Below are 16,166 nucleotides of genomic sequence, written 5' to 3'. Positions count from 1 at the left end.
TGTTTGTTCTAGGCTCTCCCTTGCACGTGAAACAAGTCATGTTGGCAGCTGCAGGTCCCAACTTTCTTCCCATGTGGAAGGTGGCAGAAGCCAGCATGGTTTTGCTCGCTCTGGTCTGTGCTGTTCAGCATTCAGAGGTGCTCTGCCATCCTGGTGTTGCTGTTGAAGAGTTTGGTGGAGGGTTACCCCCTTGGGAAGTGTCTTGCCTTTTTTCCCCCAGTGGAAAGATCCTTTTGAGATGTCTAAATTCTCTTTTCCTCTCTCTAAACAGACGGTTGATGATGAGGCGATGGCAGCATAAATGAAGATCAAGTAAGGAAGGCAGAACGATGCCCAAGGGTGGGTGTTCTAAAACACCACAGCCAGAAGATTTCTCTCTCAGCAACGACATGGTGGAGAAACAAACGGGGAAAAAGGTAGCGTGTCTGGTTCACTTGTCATCCTTTGGGGCCCTTGTGCCTGATGTCTTCAAGCCATGTGTTTCATGTGGCAGAAGGATATTTTCACCAAAATCAAGTTTGTCTCGGCTCTCTGCCAGCTGATGAGGTCCACTGTGCTTCTTGGTGGCTGCAAATACTCCTGGGGTCACACAGACCCGACTCGGCCAAGCAATGGGGAGATGCTTTGGAAGATGCTCTTCTGCAAGTACTGTGTGTTTTTAAGGCTTTTTGCAGTCAATCTGAGGGCTCGCAAGTTCGTGCTGTGCAAGGGAGGAGTTGTTCCTCCTCTGGCTGTACATGTCTGTGTGAGGCTCGGCTGGTCTTGCTTCACCCAGAAGTCTGGGCTCTGAGTGTGGCCTGCCCAGGACTCAGTGTGTGAGCTGCTCTGCTGAAACTGCTGCTGCTGGGGTTTTATTTGAAGTCTTTAGGCTTTGACTGGGCGTGAGGTGAGGTTTCTGTGACAAAATCTGAGTTTAAAGAAAATAAGTTTATGCTTCTCTCCATTCCCAGATTTCTTGCTCTGCTCCAGACTTAAGCTCTGCCTCCTCTCTTCAACTTTTTTTCATCCTTCTCTGAATTGGTAGTTTTCAGTAAATAAATGTGCAGAAGGCTGTGTACAGGTGTTACCTTTGAATAAAAATTAAAACCTGCATCTACTGTATTCTGTTACAGAAACAAGTATCATCAGCTCGCCTTTTACCTCCTTGCTCCAGTGTCTCAGGGTTCCCCCAGAAGTTTCTGCCAGGCCCCAGGAGCTGATGCTGAGCTTTGCAGGCACCAGCCACGCCGTGTTGCTTGCCCTGCCCCTGCAATCCCACCCGTGTTGCTGATAGTGACACTTCCTAAGATTGAGGTCATATTATTGACAAAACGAGGAACATGATAAATAACCGATGCCATGCACATCACTCCCACGTGGGAACTGATGCTGGGGCACAGCCTGGGGTTTGTAGGAGTGGGGCAAGACCTGGGAGCAGGGCTGTTAAGAGGTGACACAGCTGCCCTGTTGCATCAGGAAAATGCCAGCATTTACCCTAGCAAATGAGGCTGAGCCCAGCAGCACAGGATATGTAAATATGGGGTTTTGTCAGCGCTCTGTAAGGAGCTTAATGCTGGCGCAGGTGCTCCGGGAGGGAGATCACTTATAATATGAATCAGCTCCCATTTTATTTCATCCACTCGCAGCAGCTTAAAGGCTGCCTGTTATTTACAGAGCAGGTTTGTTGAGCGGCGCTGGGGACGCTGGGAGCTGGAGTTATCTCCTGCTGGCTAAATGACTAGGACACAAATAATTTTATGCTTCCCATTCAGAGGCGGCTGCCCAGACCTGTGGAGAGTGGTCGTGGGTAAGGATGGGGAAGAGCCTTTCTGCTCACTTAATTCTGGTCTTCTCAGTGGAGAAGAAGCACAGGCTCTTGTCCTCCAGGGGCTGAGCTGAATTCCAGCCTAAGTGGCCAAAGGACACAGTGCAGCAAATCGGCCTGTCTCTGGTTAACTCTGGAGCTGAGCTGGAGCAGTGACTCAGGGTAAAAGCACTCAGTCATTAGACCTCATTCCAGACCTCCTCCTACCAGATGCTGTTGTACCTGCCTGTCAAGCAAGCTGCTGCTTTTAATTTATCTTGCCTTTGTCAACACTTCCAAGGGCCCAGCCTCGCCTGGGCGTGCGCCGGCTGGGAAGGCAGAGGGAGGCTGTGGCAGTGCACAGGCCCAGCGTGGGGAAGCAGTAGCTGCCTTGCCACTTCAAGGTTTTCCTCTCAATACCTTAATATCAACAGCTGTTTAACCTGTAGATGGTTGGGCTCTGAAGCTCTGGCACGGAGGTGCAGGATGCTGGGCAGCCCTGGTGTAGCAGTGGGCTGAGGGCTGCAGGAAATGGGCCAGTTCTGTGCTCCACCACATTCCAACCTGGAGCTCCAGGGGTTGCCCTTTCTGCAGAGGGTTCCAGCTTTGTGGAAGAGATGTGAGCTGCTGCCTTGCAGTTGTAAAGCTAATTTTCAAGAGGGAATTCCTCCTAGCTCTCTGCTCCCTGCTCTTCCACGAGACAGACTAACTAGTGGGATGTTCCTTGTGCTGGCGCAGCCATGAGAGTGAAGTGGTTTAAAGCTGGTGTCCATGTTTCCCTCCATGGCTGACAGCATTAGACGTCTCATCAGCTTTGCTGCTGTTGGACCAGGGGCTGTTTCTCCAGGGTTAGCAGAGGCAGTGGGTGGCCGGCCGGGCCCTGCCAGCCTTATATGGCTGCGCGGAGCCCGCGCTGCGCAGCCCCGGGGGCTCCTTCTGGTCGAGTTCAGTCTGAAGGGTTTTGTAAAAATACGCTGCCATATATGAATAATTCTCCTTTCTGGTTTGGATTCCCAGATCCCCATACCAGAAGCAGATTACTCATGGCTTAGGCTGAGCAGAGAAGCGCAGCAAGAATTGTATCAGTTGTCAAAACCATTTCCTGATGTGCCTGGGACCACTTGCTGCGTGGTCACACCGTGTGCTCAGAGGCAGAGGAGTTGTGTCTTGATGAGGAAATGCTTCCACTTGCACAGCCTGAATTGCATTTTTGCTGCAGTGGTTGAACACTGAGCAGAACTGCACTTGACCCTTGGTTTTGGACTTGCTTGTAGGAGTTAGCAGTGGTTAACTGAGCAACCAGGGTGACCTGGATACTGAAGAGCCAACGTTTCAGGGAAGATAAGCAGCCCATAGTCATTGCAGGGTAGTATTTCTTACAAACCCAGTGAAGGCCTGAGGCACTCAGGAATGGGACTTTGGTTCCAGCGGTCTCTGTAATGTTTAGTTGCAGCGTTGATCGTGACCCAGATTCAGACTTTGTGAAAGTTGACGTGTGTGTTGTACTCTGCTCTTGAAAGGCCATAAGTGACCTGGGTGGAGGAGATGCCAGGACTCGGGTTCCACCACTTCCAGCGTGCTCTCTGGGTAAAATTCTCTCCATCTCTTTTTGTAATGCAGTGTGTGAACCCTTCTCATGCTCCTTCTCTCTCCCTGTGCTGGCAGAGACCAGTTCAGGAAGTAACATGCTGCTGTGTCCGTGCAGGGAAACTCCTGCTCTCGAAGCAGTTGCTTTTTGCAGGGTGAGTTGTTCTGCCCAAGGCAGGACTTTGGCGATGGAGCCCTTGGTCCTTCTGAGCTTCTCTCCTCCCAGGCTACAGGCACTGGTTTTGTTCATTGCTGCTTGCTTCTTCCTAGCACTGCAACCTGAAATACTTTCAGCTCATTTTGGAGAACAAAGGACTTTGGGGATTTCCAGGGCTGGTAATGCAAGTCTTTGCATAAGTGGCTGGGATGTGAGTCAGGTTTTGTCGGTGGAGGCAGAGCTCCAGCACAGCTCTCAGCAGGCCGGGGCTGTGGTTCAGAGCTTGTGTGTGGGCACTGGCAGCTCTAGGAACAGACGGGAGGAGCAGCCTGCAGCTGCACAGCCCATCCTGTCAAGCAGACTGGGGGGTTGCTCAGCTTCTCTGCTGGAAATGCACATTGCTTTGCATGCGTTTGTATGTGGCTTTACCTTGCAGGATTTTGCACCAAAAAGAACTATAAGTTTGGTCTGAGAAGTGAGGATTGGACAGTAAGCTGGTCTAGCTGGAGCTCTGCCTGAGGGTGAAAAGTGGCTTTTATTTGTAGATGTCACAAATTACTTGAGCAGATTAATGATATCAGGGTCTGTCTTGCTGATTAGAGATCTTTGTCGTAAAGAGAAGTCAGCACAGCCACAGTGAAGCACTTCCAGCCCATGCCCTGCACACGTGGCTTGTATCGACCCGGCTGCTGGGGGACAGTTTGTGATGGGCTGGTGCTCCACACCACCATGGCTGGTAGCAACCTGTGATGCAGCTTTAGCTGTAGCAAGTGCAAGTTGAGGTGGGTTCAGTTATTCATTTAGGAAATCTTACTAATAACACAGCATGACAGTAGGGGATTTTTCCTGCACTCATGGTCTGCTGTCTGCCCTTTGCCAAAGCAGCTTTTATTAATACCTACAAAGGGGAACTTTTTCCTGTTGCTGAGCTCTTGACAGTACCCCTGCTCCCCAGACTCCCTGTCTTACCCTCAGCAGGAGTCCAGCCTTAGAGAGCCCCAAGCCCATCTCACACACAGGTGCCCATGCAGGTTTCTCTGCAGCATTCCTTTTGGATTTGTTCCTTTTGTGAAACTGATTTTTGTACCTTTCAGATGAGGCTGAGCTTACTTTAAACAAGACTCAAAAATGAGAACAGCTTTTACTTGAGAAAAAGACGACATTCTTCATTACAAAATGGGAAATAATTAGGGAAGTAAAGCTTAAAATAAGCAGATGAAAACACATGTTATTTTCAGGAACATGACTCTCCAGCTGCCTTCATTTCTCTGCAGTGGTTTCCCTGCAACTGCTTCAGGCATCCTCTGCAGGTCACTGCTTTCCAGGGGGGAGCAAAGTTTGGATCTTCCTTGCTCCAATTAGTATAAAAGGTTATCATTGTGCTACTGTACAAATTAATCTTCAAAGCTGTGCCGGGGCTGCTGCCACTTCCTTCATTCCCTGGTGTTTAATTTTGCTGAACTGACTGGCTGAGCAGCTCCAGCGTCAGGGCGAATGCAAAGGAAGCTCTGCCCGAGCCTGCCCGGCGCTGGGCTCACAGCCCTTTCCATGCTGGGCTCACCCTCCTGTCTGGGAAGGTTTTTTTGCTTAATTCCTCTCTTTGTCTCTCCTCTAACACAGAGCTTTTAACAACATTGCAATAACTTTCTAGAATAAGTTATGTTTTTACTTGTCCTGCACTTTTTTCTTAATCCTGTGTGGCCTTAGCAAGGCAGACGACTGACCTGGCTGGCAGGCCCCATCTGCCCCCAGGTTTGGGCTTTCTCACCACAGCAGCAAAGTCCAAAGATTAAGGGAATTTTAAAGAAAAGGTATTTTAAACAAGCTGTCACCAATCATCGTTTGCTTTTACATGGGGTGCAGGAGCAGTGGTGCTGCCAGCCAATGCCCAGAGCTTGGTTGCCCTTTCAGGCAGCAGAGGACATGACAGGTTTCCTCCAGCTGAAATCTATTTTAAGGTAACAAACCATGAAAAAAAAATGTATTTTTTGTGTGGAGCACACTGACCTCTTTTTGGAGCTCTCCACATGAAACTGGTGCCTGGAAGAAATGCTGGTGTGTAGGAAATCCCACCGCAGGGTGCCGGGGGCTCAGCCACATCCTGCCCTGCTACTGCGAGAGCAGGCAGAGTGTTCTAGTGCTGGAATGCTTGGTGGAAAAGCCTGCTTGAAGGGTCTGGGGGTGGAAATGGCAGAACAGGCAGCAAGCACGGTGGTGAGGCAGGGAAGCATCATTTTTGATGTGTCAGTTCTGACTGATCCATCTCAGAGTCTTCTAGAAGTACCTCCCTTTCTGAGCACTGCTGCCACTTGGTGCTGGCCAACCTGAGCAGCAGGTGTCGGGTGTGAGATGCCCAAAAGCACCTTCAGAGCAGGAAGAGGTGCCAGGTTTCACCCATGCTTTGTGCCCGATCCTGTGAGGCAGCTCAGGTGCCACGTGTGCAGGTGTGCCCCAAGGTGTGGGCAGCAGAGGAGCCGTGCACATGGTCTCCTCTGCCTTTATGCTCTTGTCCCAAGCTCTGACTTTTAAGGGTCAAAACTGTTGTCCTGAAATGCAACTGAAGTGTTTGAGTGGAACGCTGGGGCCACATCTCTGCAGTGGTTACACCTCTGAGCAGCCGCTGGCAACAGAAATGGCAACATTTGTTATTGCAAACTATTTTTGTTCAGAAAAACGTAAGACAAAAGCATTTTAATCCAGAGCCTTGAAACAAAATGCTGGAGTGTTTGTTTTGGCTGTTGTGACTTGGTCCCGTTGCTCCGCTGACTCCTGCGCTGAGGGAAGGGCTCTCCAGCCCAGCTGCCCTTCTTCAGGCTCCAAACATGAAGTCCTGCACGGCCAAACGTGTCTTGGCCTCAAGAGCCCCTGTCAGATAGGTTTGTTTAGCTTGCTTTACCAAAAAAGGGATTCCCCAGCCCTTTTTTTTTGTCAGCCCTCCCTGGCTGGCTGGGCACCGGGGGGTGTCACGCTGCCTGGGGGGGGGACATGCAGACAGGACCCCTCAGCCCGAGGAGATGGTTTGTCTTTAACCTGTGGGTGAAGTCTGGCTGCCAGACAGAAACTGGGGAAGAGGAAGGAGCAGCGTGCACAGTGACGCTGTGGTCTTGTGACTGCTGGCACAGGAGCCACCTGCCAGCGCACTGAGTCGGACACAGACGGCATGACTGGGCTTCTCTAAACAAGGGAATTTCTGTTAGATTTGCTTGTCTGAGTTTCCAGCAATGGCCTTGTGGGATTTAATGTACTGAGATTCTTTTATTTAATGTAACTTTATGTCTGAAGCTTAGGGTCTGGGTTTTGCCTGGTGATTGAAAACAAGTTGATCATGAAGTTGCTGGTTCTGGCCTTGTTCTTGGAGCAGTGTCACACTGCTTGAACCAGAACCCTTGCTTAGAATAATACTGTGTCTTCAATACAAAAACCACCAGTGCCTGCCTGCAGTCTGTGTGTATTCTCAGCATACTGTACTCTTGAAGTTTGAGTTCCAAACATACCACCTCTCCCTGTTCAAGTGAAAAATCTTGCCTGTCTCAAGCCTGGCTAACTTTGTCTTGCTCGGAATGTCTCTTCATAATTTCTTCCTGCTGCTCATACCGAGTAGTCCCCAGCATTGCCTGCTCACCTCGATGCATATTAAAATCCAAAACAAGCTGAATAAATGAGACCAGTAAGAAGCAGACATGGGTCTGCCTCTGGCGTGCACAGCCAGCATCTACATCTCTTTCCTTGCTTCTATGCAGTATCAGCAGGCTTGTTCTTAAGGTAGCTTCTCCTCTTAAAATCCCAGCAGAAACCTGTACAGAAGAGGGACAGCTTCAGTGTCCAACCATCAAGAATGCCTTGGGGCTGCAGAGTTGGACCTTAGAGATGGTCAACCCCCAAACACAGCTCTGGGGGAGACTGAGCTTTGCTGGGGCTGCTGGAAGTTGCTGCTCTTGGCCCCTCTTGCCTGCGGTGGAGGCGGCCGTGGGAGCGCTGGGAGCGGGTGGAGCTGAGAGTGCTGCCTAGACACATGGTTAGGCTGACTGTACAATGCAAACCTTCTAAGTGCATTTGGCTGCAGTGCTGATCTTGTAAACAGTCAGCAGCGTTAGCAGACTCACCGGCTGCCAGAATATTTTCCAGACCGCGCGTTAGCACGTCAGCTCGGCGGGTGACGCCTGGTGCTGCTGCGGGAAGTGCAGCAGGGCCCGGGGGAGAAGCCCTCAGCTCTCCATGTTGAACCAAGGGCTTTAACGCTGGGTTTTGGGTGTCCCCCAGGCGTGCTGTGTGTGCTCCCCTGCATCCCACTTCTGCTCAGCGTTAGGAAACCCTTCCCAAACATCCAGGGAGGTTGTGTCCAGAAATCCTTGGATTTCCCCACCCCCAGCCTGCCTTTCCCTTTTCCTTGCAGCTGGGCACACCCCCACTGCACACAAGGTGTTGGCTCTGGTTTTGACAGGAATTGGTTGCAGGTTTTGCACCATGCAGTGGTCTTGGTTGATCTCACTCTTCTCTAGTGGTGTTTTAGCATTTGATCTTGGCAGAGGCTCCTTTCTGCAAGATGCTAAACCCTGATGCTGGAAACCTGTGGTTGAAAGGAGAGGACAAGTGCTGAGTGAGGCTGGTGCAGGATACTGGGGGCTAGGTGGGCCCAGTCTGGGGAAGGCTCATGTTAATCTGTTCTCTTTTTTTTTTCCAGGATAAAGATAAAGTTTCTCTAACCAAGACTCCAAAGTTGGACCGGAGCGATGGCGGCAAAGAGGTGAAAGAGCGAGCGACCAAACGGAAGTTGCCTTTCACTGTTGGAACAAATGGAGATCAAAAAGACTCTGATACAGGTACAAACCCAACATATTCCACCCTTAAAACGTGACTGTTGGGGCAGGCAATCCATGTTTTTTTTAATGGAAGGAAGAGGCATGTGTACAAGAGGACAGCCGCTGTCGGCAGACATCTGGAGCTGAATAGATTAAGGCACTTAGGTTCTCAGTGATATATTTAACTGGACAAGGAGGTGAGGAGACACCCACCCTGTCCTTGGCCTGCTGGTCTGGTCTCACTAGTCCAGTTCATGAGTTGCAGCTTAGACAAGCTGAGAAGCTGTGCTGGGCCTGCCAGTAAGAACTTGGAGAATAAGAGAGTAAAGCTGAATACCCTTTAAAAGAAAAAGTCGAACTGTTACAAACAAGCTTGCATGCAACAGCCTAAAGTAAACCTGATATATGTGTGTGTGTGTCAGTATGAGTACATATGTGTGTGCCTCTCAAGTCACGCTTTGTTGTTTTAGGGCTTTAAACTTTTAGTATTTCACTGTCTTAAAACTGAAAAATTACTTCCAGTTGGTGTGTGCACAGGTGTTGTCAAACACGTGTAAAACTGTCTGGAGGTCACTCCCATGGGCTGGAGGTGTGACTTCACCTGGGCCTGTTTGGGTGTTTAGTTCTGTTGGTCCTTGGGACTATAAGGACATTAACATGACCTCTTTGCCCCTGTTCTTGGAAGTGCCAGGGTTGGTTTGGTGGCTGCAGCGTGACTGAGCAATGTGTCCTCAATACACAGCTGGTGTTTGGGAAGTGTTGGTGCTGCTCTGGGTATTTTAGCCTGGCTGGGTTGTGGTCAGGCAGGTCACATTTGGTGGCAGAGGAGTGTCTGGTACTCGTGGCCTTGAACACCGTAGCCCCATATAGCTACAGAGACATTAAATGAGCTGTTTGCTTTGTAAGGCAGTTGGGAAGAGCTGTTGCAAAGCTTTGACATGGAGAAAATAATGTTATTTTGCAAGGTTCTCAGCTGTGGCTTTATGGGCACAGATTTGTGGAGGTCCTTTCTGTACAATTCTAGGAAACCCACACCTGGAAATAGTTCTGATCAGGCAAGGATCAATAGTTGTGCAAAGAGATAAAACAGACTAAAAGTTGGGAATATGCTTAAAAATGGTAAACAAGATGCATTTGCTGTTCCTCTCAGGAGAGCATGTGAGGTAGTCTGACGTGGGACATGGTGTGTCAGCCTGGTGGGAGGACAGGTTTTAAAAGGTCTCCAGTGTCACCTGGGCCACACAGCCACTGTGGTGATGGGGGCTTTTTCACAGGTGAGGATGGAAGGTAGCATGTCCCAGGGCTGGCCTAGCATTTCTGCAAATGGTGATGTTCTCAGCTGCTCAACTCCCTGTCAGGAGAGAAAGCCTCAAAATGGGAATCCGTTCCGTGCGACAGCTCATCCCGGTGGCTGTTGGCAGGATAAAGGGTCTTGTTGCACTTGAGGGGTGCAGCCAGGCAAGTGCATGGCAGAATGGATGAACTGGGTTGGCATTTGTGGGAAAAGGGGTGTCCAGGGCCATGGATGGGTCACAGCCCAACATGAGGAATCTTCTCTCCCTCTCCAAACAGGCAGGGGGGATGCGTGAGGGTGCTTTGGCAGAGCTCGGGGTGCTGCAGCAGCTCACTAGAATGAATTCAGGGGTGAGTTTGGAGGGAAGGTGGCTGGGGCAAGGCAGAGCTGATTGGCCAGAACCACAGCTGCTGCTTTTTGTCAAGGGTGATTCTGCCACGCTCTCTACTTGGTTGATAATTTAAAGCCAAACTCGCTTCAGGGCTGTCTGACCCTCCTAACAGCTAAAATGTCATGGTAGGGCACCACCAGCTCGCTCTCCACGTCTCCCAGCAGCAGTTATCTGCTTCTCACAGGGCTCTGGTCTCTCTCTGGCCGTAGAGCTGTTAGAAATGTTTCTGCTGGCGGCAAAAAGAGAAGGAAACCAAATTAAAAAGAGAGCGCCAGGGTAGGAGGAGCAGAGTTCTGCTGGGGAGAGGCTGCAGGGTGCAGAGCAGCACAGCCCAGGAGACCCCCCTATTCACCACCTCCCCATTAGCCCTCTGCTTTGAGATGATCTTGGGACATCTTCCCCTTCCTTCAGAGCTTGTCCTTCCTGGGGAAGCGGGTGTGCTGGGCCGAGGGGCAGCAGCCTGGCTCCCTGCCTGCATGGAGGACAGACAGAGACCCCCAGGTGGTCATTGTGCTCAGAGGTGCTTTTAAAGACAAACTGAGCTTGACAAATGCTGGGAAGGTGTAGGTGAGTCTCTTTGGTGGGGACTGAAGAGAGGAAGTGACTCAGGTGCTGGGGAGGAGGTAGCAGCAGGATGCTGCAGCTAACCATGTAGGGGCAGACTGGAGCCTGTTTCTCTTCTCTGAGATCTTTTACTCCAGGAATCAGATGCCCTGGTGCTTCCCTGGATGGCTTCTCCAATTGCAGCCAGGCAATCCTAGGGGAGCTGTGTGTTTGGGGGCAGACATCTCCCCAGTCCTTCGCTCCCACTGCAGCTGGGTAGCTCACCTGCCCTCCCTTCAGCCCTGCTCCTGCAGCCCCCTCCTTGAGCTGGCCTAGGAGCGAGTGCTGCTGGCTGAGTGCTGATGTGCTCAGAAAGGCAGCAGGTCAGCAATTTTACTCGTTTTCCTTTGCAGCAGCCCACCCCCTTTTTAATCACCGGGACCTTTAGTGCACCCTAGTCCTGAGCTCCCAGTGCTGCTCCAGGGTTTGATCCAGCTGGAGTCAGGCCTGGGGAGGTGCTGCTGCCCAACACTGTTTTCAAGTGTGTGGTTAGGGTACAGTAGGTTCAGTGCTAAATCTAGACCAACAATTCCAGCACTCAACTTCCTCAGAGTAACCTAAATAAACTGTCTTTAGGAAAAAAAACAACACCTTAATTGCATAAAGCCGTGAGCCTCCAGACTGAGCGTGTCACAGATCCAGGGCTGTGCGAGCAGCATCTCTGTGCCTGAGACTTCTCCTCCTTCCTTCTCCTTTCCCTGCTGCAGCATCTCCCCACATCCACAGGCTTTGCCCAGGCTCTACGTGCTGCCTGGTGGCTGTTGAACAAGTCAGGCCAGCTTTTCCCCCCAGCGATTTGGGCAGCTCGTGAGGCTCGTGCAGCTCCTCCTCGTGCTGGCGGCAGGTCAGGCGTTTGAAAAAAACATGAAGAGGAATATTAGAAAATGGCAATATTAAGTGTGCAGAGGAGCAGGGGACTGTCCTGCTGGGGAGCCACCTGTGGGAGAGGGCAGGAGGGGTGGGCAGGGGTGGCTGGCACAGCAGCTCTGCTCCCAGAGCTGATGGCTGAGTCACAGGATGACTCAACTCAGCCTGCTGGCACGGGGCTGGGTGCTCCCCAGCACCACCCAGCCTGCAGAGCCCACGGCAGCACTGGTGCCTTCCCACGGGTGGGATCTTTTCCTGCTCTTTGCCATGTGTGCCACATCGGGTCAGCTGGGAGACACACAGCCCAAAATTCATCCTCTCCACCCGTAGTGCAGACGGTTCCTTTGACTGGATGTGACCGAGTTCCTTGTCTCGAGGTGGAGCTGTGGTTTCCAGGCCTTTAGTCATCATCAGGGAGAGGTAGAACTTAATACAAATCTCTGAGCACTGTGAGTTAATTCTGAGCTCCAAGAGCTCTCCCTTAGAGCTGGAAAGGCCTGATCCAAGACTGGGGCAAAACTGTGGGTCCACAGCAGTGCTGGGCACCCTGTGACCTCCTTGGGTGCTGAAAGTCTGTCTCCCCTGAGGATTCACATGGGAGAAGTGAGTGATATGCTGGAGCTGGTTCTGCCTTTGCAGAGTTGCTGCTGGTTTTTCATGCCTCCAGCCCCTCAACTTCCACTGCTGTTCCTTGGGCTTGTGTGAAATCTTGAGGGCTGGTTTTGTGTGTGTTTGGTGACAAAAATCAGTGCATGTAACAGATGCTCAGTTTTGTCCAGGTAGTGTCCAAATCCTGCTAAATAATATCCAGGCTTAAATAAATGTACTATGAAAACCAGAGGCACTGGAACCATCCTGTGCTCGTGCTCACTGCCATGGCTGTGTAGAGCAGCATCTGCTCTTGGTCAGTAAGAGCTGCAGATGGGGTGCCCAGCCCTCACCTCAGCAGCTGTAGACCACAACCAAACACCTCACTTGTGTGAAGTTCCCCAAACACCAGTGAAATCCTAATTTTGAAGCTTTTTGTTGTGCAGATGTTTGTGTCTCTGGCAGCTCTCCAGCCGAGTGCTTTGCAAACCTGACCTCTCCCTCCGGCCTCCCCGAGGAGGGGCATGGAGAGGGAGGAGGGGGTTGCATTCATCTGACAGTGCTGGAGAAGGGGCTCTTCAGTGGGTTGGATCCCATTTAAATCCGATGGGAATCTGGGTTCTTGCCCTGCCACCCCTGTGGCCTCCCACCCGAGCAGTGGCACTGCCAGTCCCCAGCTGGGGTGGGAAGGCTGATCAGCCTGTGGTTTAGCAGCTTTTGTGGCTTCGGGTCATGGGATTTCTCAGCATCACTTGATATTTTTGGTGGTGGTGATGATGTTGCAGTTGCTTGAGTTGAACCAAATGTCATGGCAGGCTGTGCTGAGCGGGGGGACCCACCTCGAGCAGGGCACAGAGCAGGAGGAGGCTTCTGTTCTAGAGATGGAGAACAGCAGCTTCCTGTGCCGTCAGAAATAACAAGGGCATCATCTGCATCTGCTGTGGTCTCATGGCATTTGATGGTCATCTCAAGCCAGGGAGAGCTGACTAGACTGTGGATGGGCAGGAAAACCAGAAAACATGGCCTGAGAGCCCAGCAGGCCTGCAGCTGAAATGTGGAAGTCCTTGAGCTGTTTCTGTCTCCTGCTTTGGAAAAATGAAATAAAAGCAATATTGTGCTTTTAAGTTCTTGACTAATAAAGTAGGTGTAAGCTGAGAATAAGAAGCTGGTGGAACTACTTCATCTCCCCAGCCTTCCTGTGTCCCCACCCCATTGTCCTCTCTTGCCACCCCTCCCAGCTGCCCACTGCATTCTTCTGGTGTCTGGAGGAGGTGCTGGTGGCCCTCTGGCTGGAGACTGGCACTGTCCATCTATCCATCTCCCCTCTGATTTGGGAGGTCTGGCAGCTTCCTTGCCCCCTCCCTCAGCTCCTTTCCTGACCAGGCAGCAGGTTTCTGAGGTTTTGTGTTGCAGTCCCCATTATTTTTTTAGACCTAGTGATCTGTTGATTTAGCAAGCAGCTGTAGTCCTGGAGCAGCAGTCCCTGGGTGCCCCTGCCCCTCTGCACAGCACCTGAGCTCTGAGACTCCACCTTGGCACAGGAGGGCTTTGCTTTTTTGGGGAAGAGGAGAGAGAAGGGGAGATCCTTTCTGAGCTGATCCATGCACACCAACCTTGCCCTGGCTTCAGAGGGTGTCTGGGACCCCAGGGCTGAGCCCAGGGGCTTGTAGCTGGCTGATGGAACAGGATTAGCAGGAGCATGGTCAGCAAGAGCTGGCCTCAGAGCTTAAAACTTCTGCTGCTTCTCAGCCTCCTTCGTGCTAATCCCCAGAGTATGTTATGTGATGCTAATTACTAGGTTAGAGAACACTTGAATCAGATGACCTAAACCATGGTCCTCTCCCAGAGCTGGTTGTTGGGTTGCCTAATGCCTGTGAGTGTTTGGGGCAACACTGCTTGGGAACAGGCTCGTTAGTCACAAGTTGTGAGGCTGGCAAGGGGATCCGTGAGAAGCAAATTGTTGGCCTGTTAAAAAACACATCTGCTGATATTTGTGCGTTGGCTCCGCTCTGCTGTGTGCAGCTGGGGGGCTCTAATGGCTGCGCTGCATTGGGTCTTTCTTTGCTTGTATAATTTCAGTCCTTTTACTAAAATTGTCGAGAAACTGTTCTCACCTAGCAACCAGGGAGAGAGTGAATGTCAGAGCTTCTCCGTTTCTAGCAGGGCTCCATAATGCTGGTACAGTGTGGATGTTCTGGCAAACAGCAGCCTTCAGATCACCCTTAGAAACTCCCCGTGTGCATCAGCCATCTGGGAAGTGCTGTGCGGAAAAGCAGGTCGGTTTATGACGAGAGCTGCCATAAATCTCCCTTCTCCCCCCCCGCATCACCTCCTTAGCATGCAGAGTGAGAGGTTGCAGTGTGCTGTGTCTCTGTGAACCAAAAATCCATCAATGATGGCTTTTTCCTTAATACAAGAGCTTTTATCAGTGCTGTCTGCAGAGTGTCCTGCCCCAGCTCCTGGGAGGGAGGGCTGGCCTTCCTCCCCCGTCCTCCCTCCTCCAGCTTTTTCTGTTTCATGGGAAATGAAAGGTCTGGACCTGAAAATGGGAATGATTTGCGTTTAACATGGAGGTAGTTGTTTCTGATAGAAACCTCTCGGTTCCTCTCGCAGCAGTTTGTTAGCTGGTGGCCACTCTGGTTAAGAAGATGCATTGACACGTTTCTGCACAACTGTGTTGTCTGTCTTACAAGTCTAGGGCAAACACCAGGTTATCATTAAACCTCTCCAGCCAAATTGTGCTTTTTAATACAGGTCAGGGCCTCCATCCCCAGGGAGCAGGGTGAGCAGTGAGTGCTGTGGGCTCAGCTCCACACACAGTGACCTGACGTGGTTATAAATGGGCTTGTTCCCTCCCTCTAGCACCTCTCCTCCATTCCTGGCTGCTGAAGCCAGCACCTCCACAGCCTTTCAGCTTAGCTGTGCAGGATGAGGCTCTGACCTTTCTCCATCTTTCAGAAATGGACTCAGCTCCCTGCTTTACAGGGCTCAGGGTGTTCTGCTGAAGCAGACCCTGCTACAGCTTTCCCTCTCCTTTTTATCCTTCTCCTTTTCCTCCTTGATTTCCTTCTTGGCACCTGCTGTCATTTGGCTGAGCCAGACATCATCTCCTGTCTCTGCCCCCCAGCCCGTTCATGCTGCAGCTCCTGCAGCACATCCATGAGCTCCTGGTGCAGCTCTCCAGCCCCCAGCCCTGTGTTCCTCTGCTTGATGATGGTCTCCATGCCATCCTGCCAGCTCTGTTTGCCCTTCTCACTGCTCTTGCAGCCTCACGCTCGCCAGGCTTGTCCTGCTCCCCTGCTGCCCTCTCTTGTTTATCTGCCCATGTTGTTCAGCTGCTCCTCCCGTCGCTGCCGCTGCCCTCCCTGGAGCCTTCCCCTCGGCTCCCTCCTGTGTGCTTGGCCTTCGATTCCAGGGTGCCCACAGACCGTGGGACCTGACTGTATCGTGCTGCTGTAAACCTTTCCACTCGTCATCAGTCTTTTTCACCTCGTGGGGGTCCAGGTCTGCAGATGCCCGGTGAGCAGGTGTGAGTGCCCGCACGCCGGGGCTGCCCGCGCTCGGGTCCAGCCCTTGTTCCCCTGGCTCGAGCTGACACGCGCCAAAACGTTCTGTGCCCTAAAACTTCTGCAGTAAAAATGAGTCACTCTTACGCATGCTAGGCAGCGGATGGGGAAGGCAGAGGCTTGTGCAGTCTCTCGGGGGTGCAATGCAGTCTCTATTGCTGTCTGTGCCATTCTAATTTATTCCTATTGATCTTTTGTTTGTGTGCTGGCTTGGCAGATAAACTGTTGAAAATCCCGACTCATCGGCGAGTCGGTTCCTCCGTGCAGCACTGAGATGTTCAGCCTGAGCTGCTTATTTGGAAATGGTATTTTTCCTCAGGGTACCACCTTATATGCGTGTGTTGTCATGTCAGAGCAGTTTGAACAGATGCTTTTTGCATTACAGGGTATGACGCCTCTGTGGGGAGCGAGGAGCTGTGCTGCTCAGCTGCAGCTCCGGGTGGGAGCTCCTGTCCCCACAACCTGCCAGCACCTCACAGTGCATGCTCGAGAAACCTCTGAAAGATTTTCCATCACTGCCCTTTTCTCTTT

The 16,166-nt window shown here is 51.5% G+C and overlaps 1 protein-coding gene across 1 annotated transcript in view; it reads left to right on the top strand.

The window, feature by feature from the left end:
• Nucleotides 1–329: 329 nt before the first annotated feature.
• ANKRD11 (ankyrin repeat domain 11) overlaps nucleotides 330–16,166 on the top strand; it is a 36,113-nt gene continuing 20,276 nt past the window's right edge. The window contains exons 1-2 of the mRNA XM_010008425.1: nucleotides 330–416; nucleotides 8,209–8,347. Of these exons, the coding sequence (XP_010006727.1) occupies nucleotides 330–416; nucleotides 8,209–8,347 (226 nt within the window). The remainder of the gene's footprint in view (nucleotides 417–8,208; nucleotides 8,348–16,166) is intronic.

The sequence above is a fragment of the Chaetura pelagica genome, unplaced genomic scaffold (assembly GCF_000747805.2).
Source record: "Chaetura pelagica isolate M959 unplaced genomic scaffold, ChaPel_1.0 scaffold232, whole genome shotgun sequence".
In the NCBI taxonomy this organism is placed as follows: Eukaryota; Metazoa; Chordata; class Aves; order Apodiformes; family Apodidae; genus Chaetura; species Chaetura pelagica.
The sequence above is the reverse complement of the archived record's forward strand: the minus strand, read 5'-3'. Positions and strand labels throughout refer to the sequence as shown.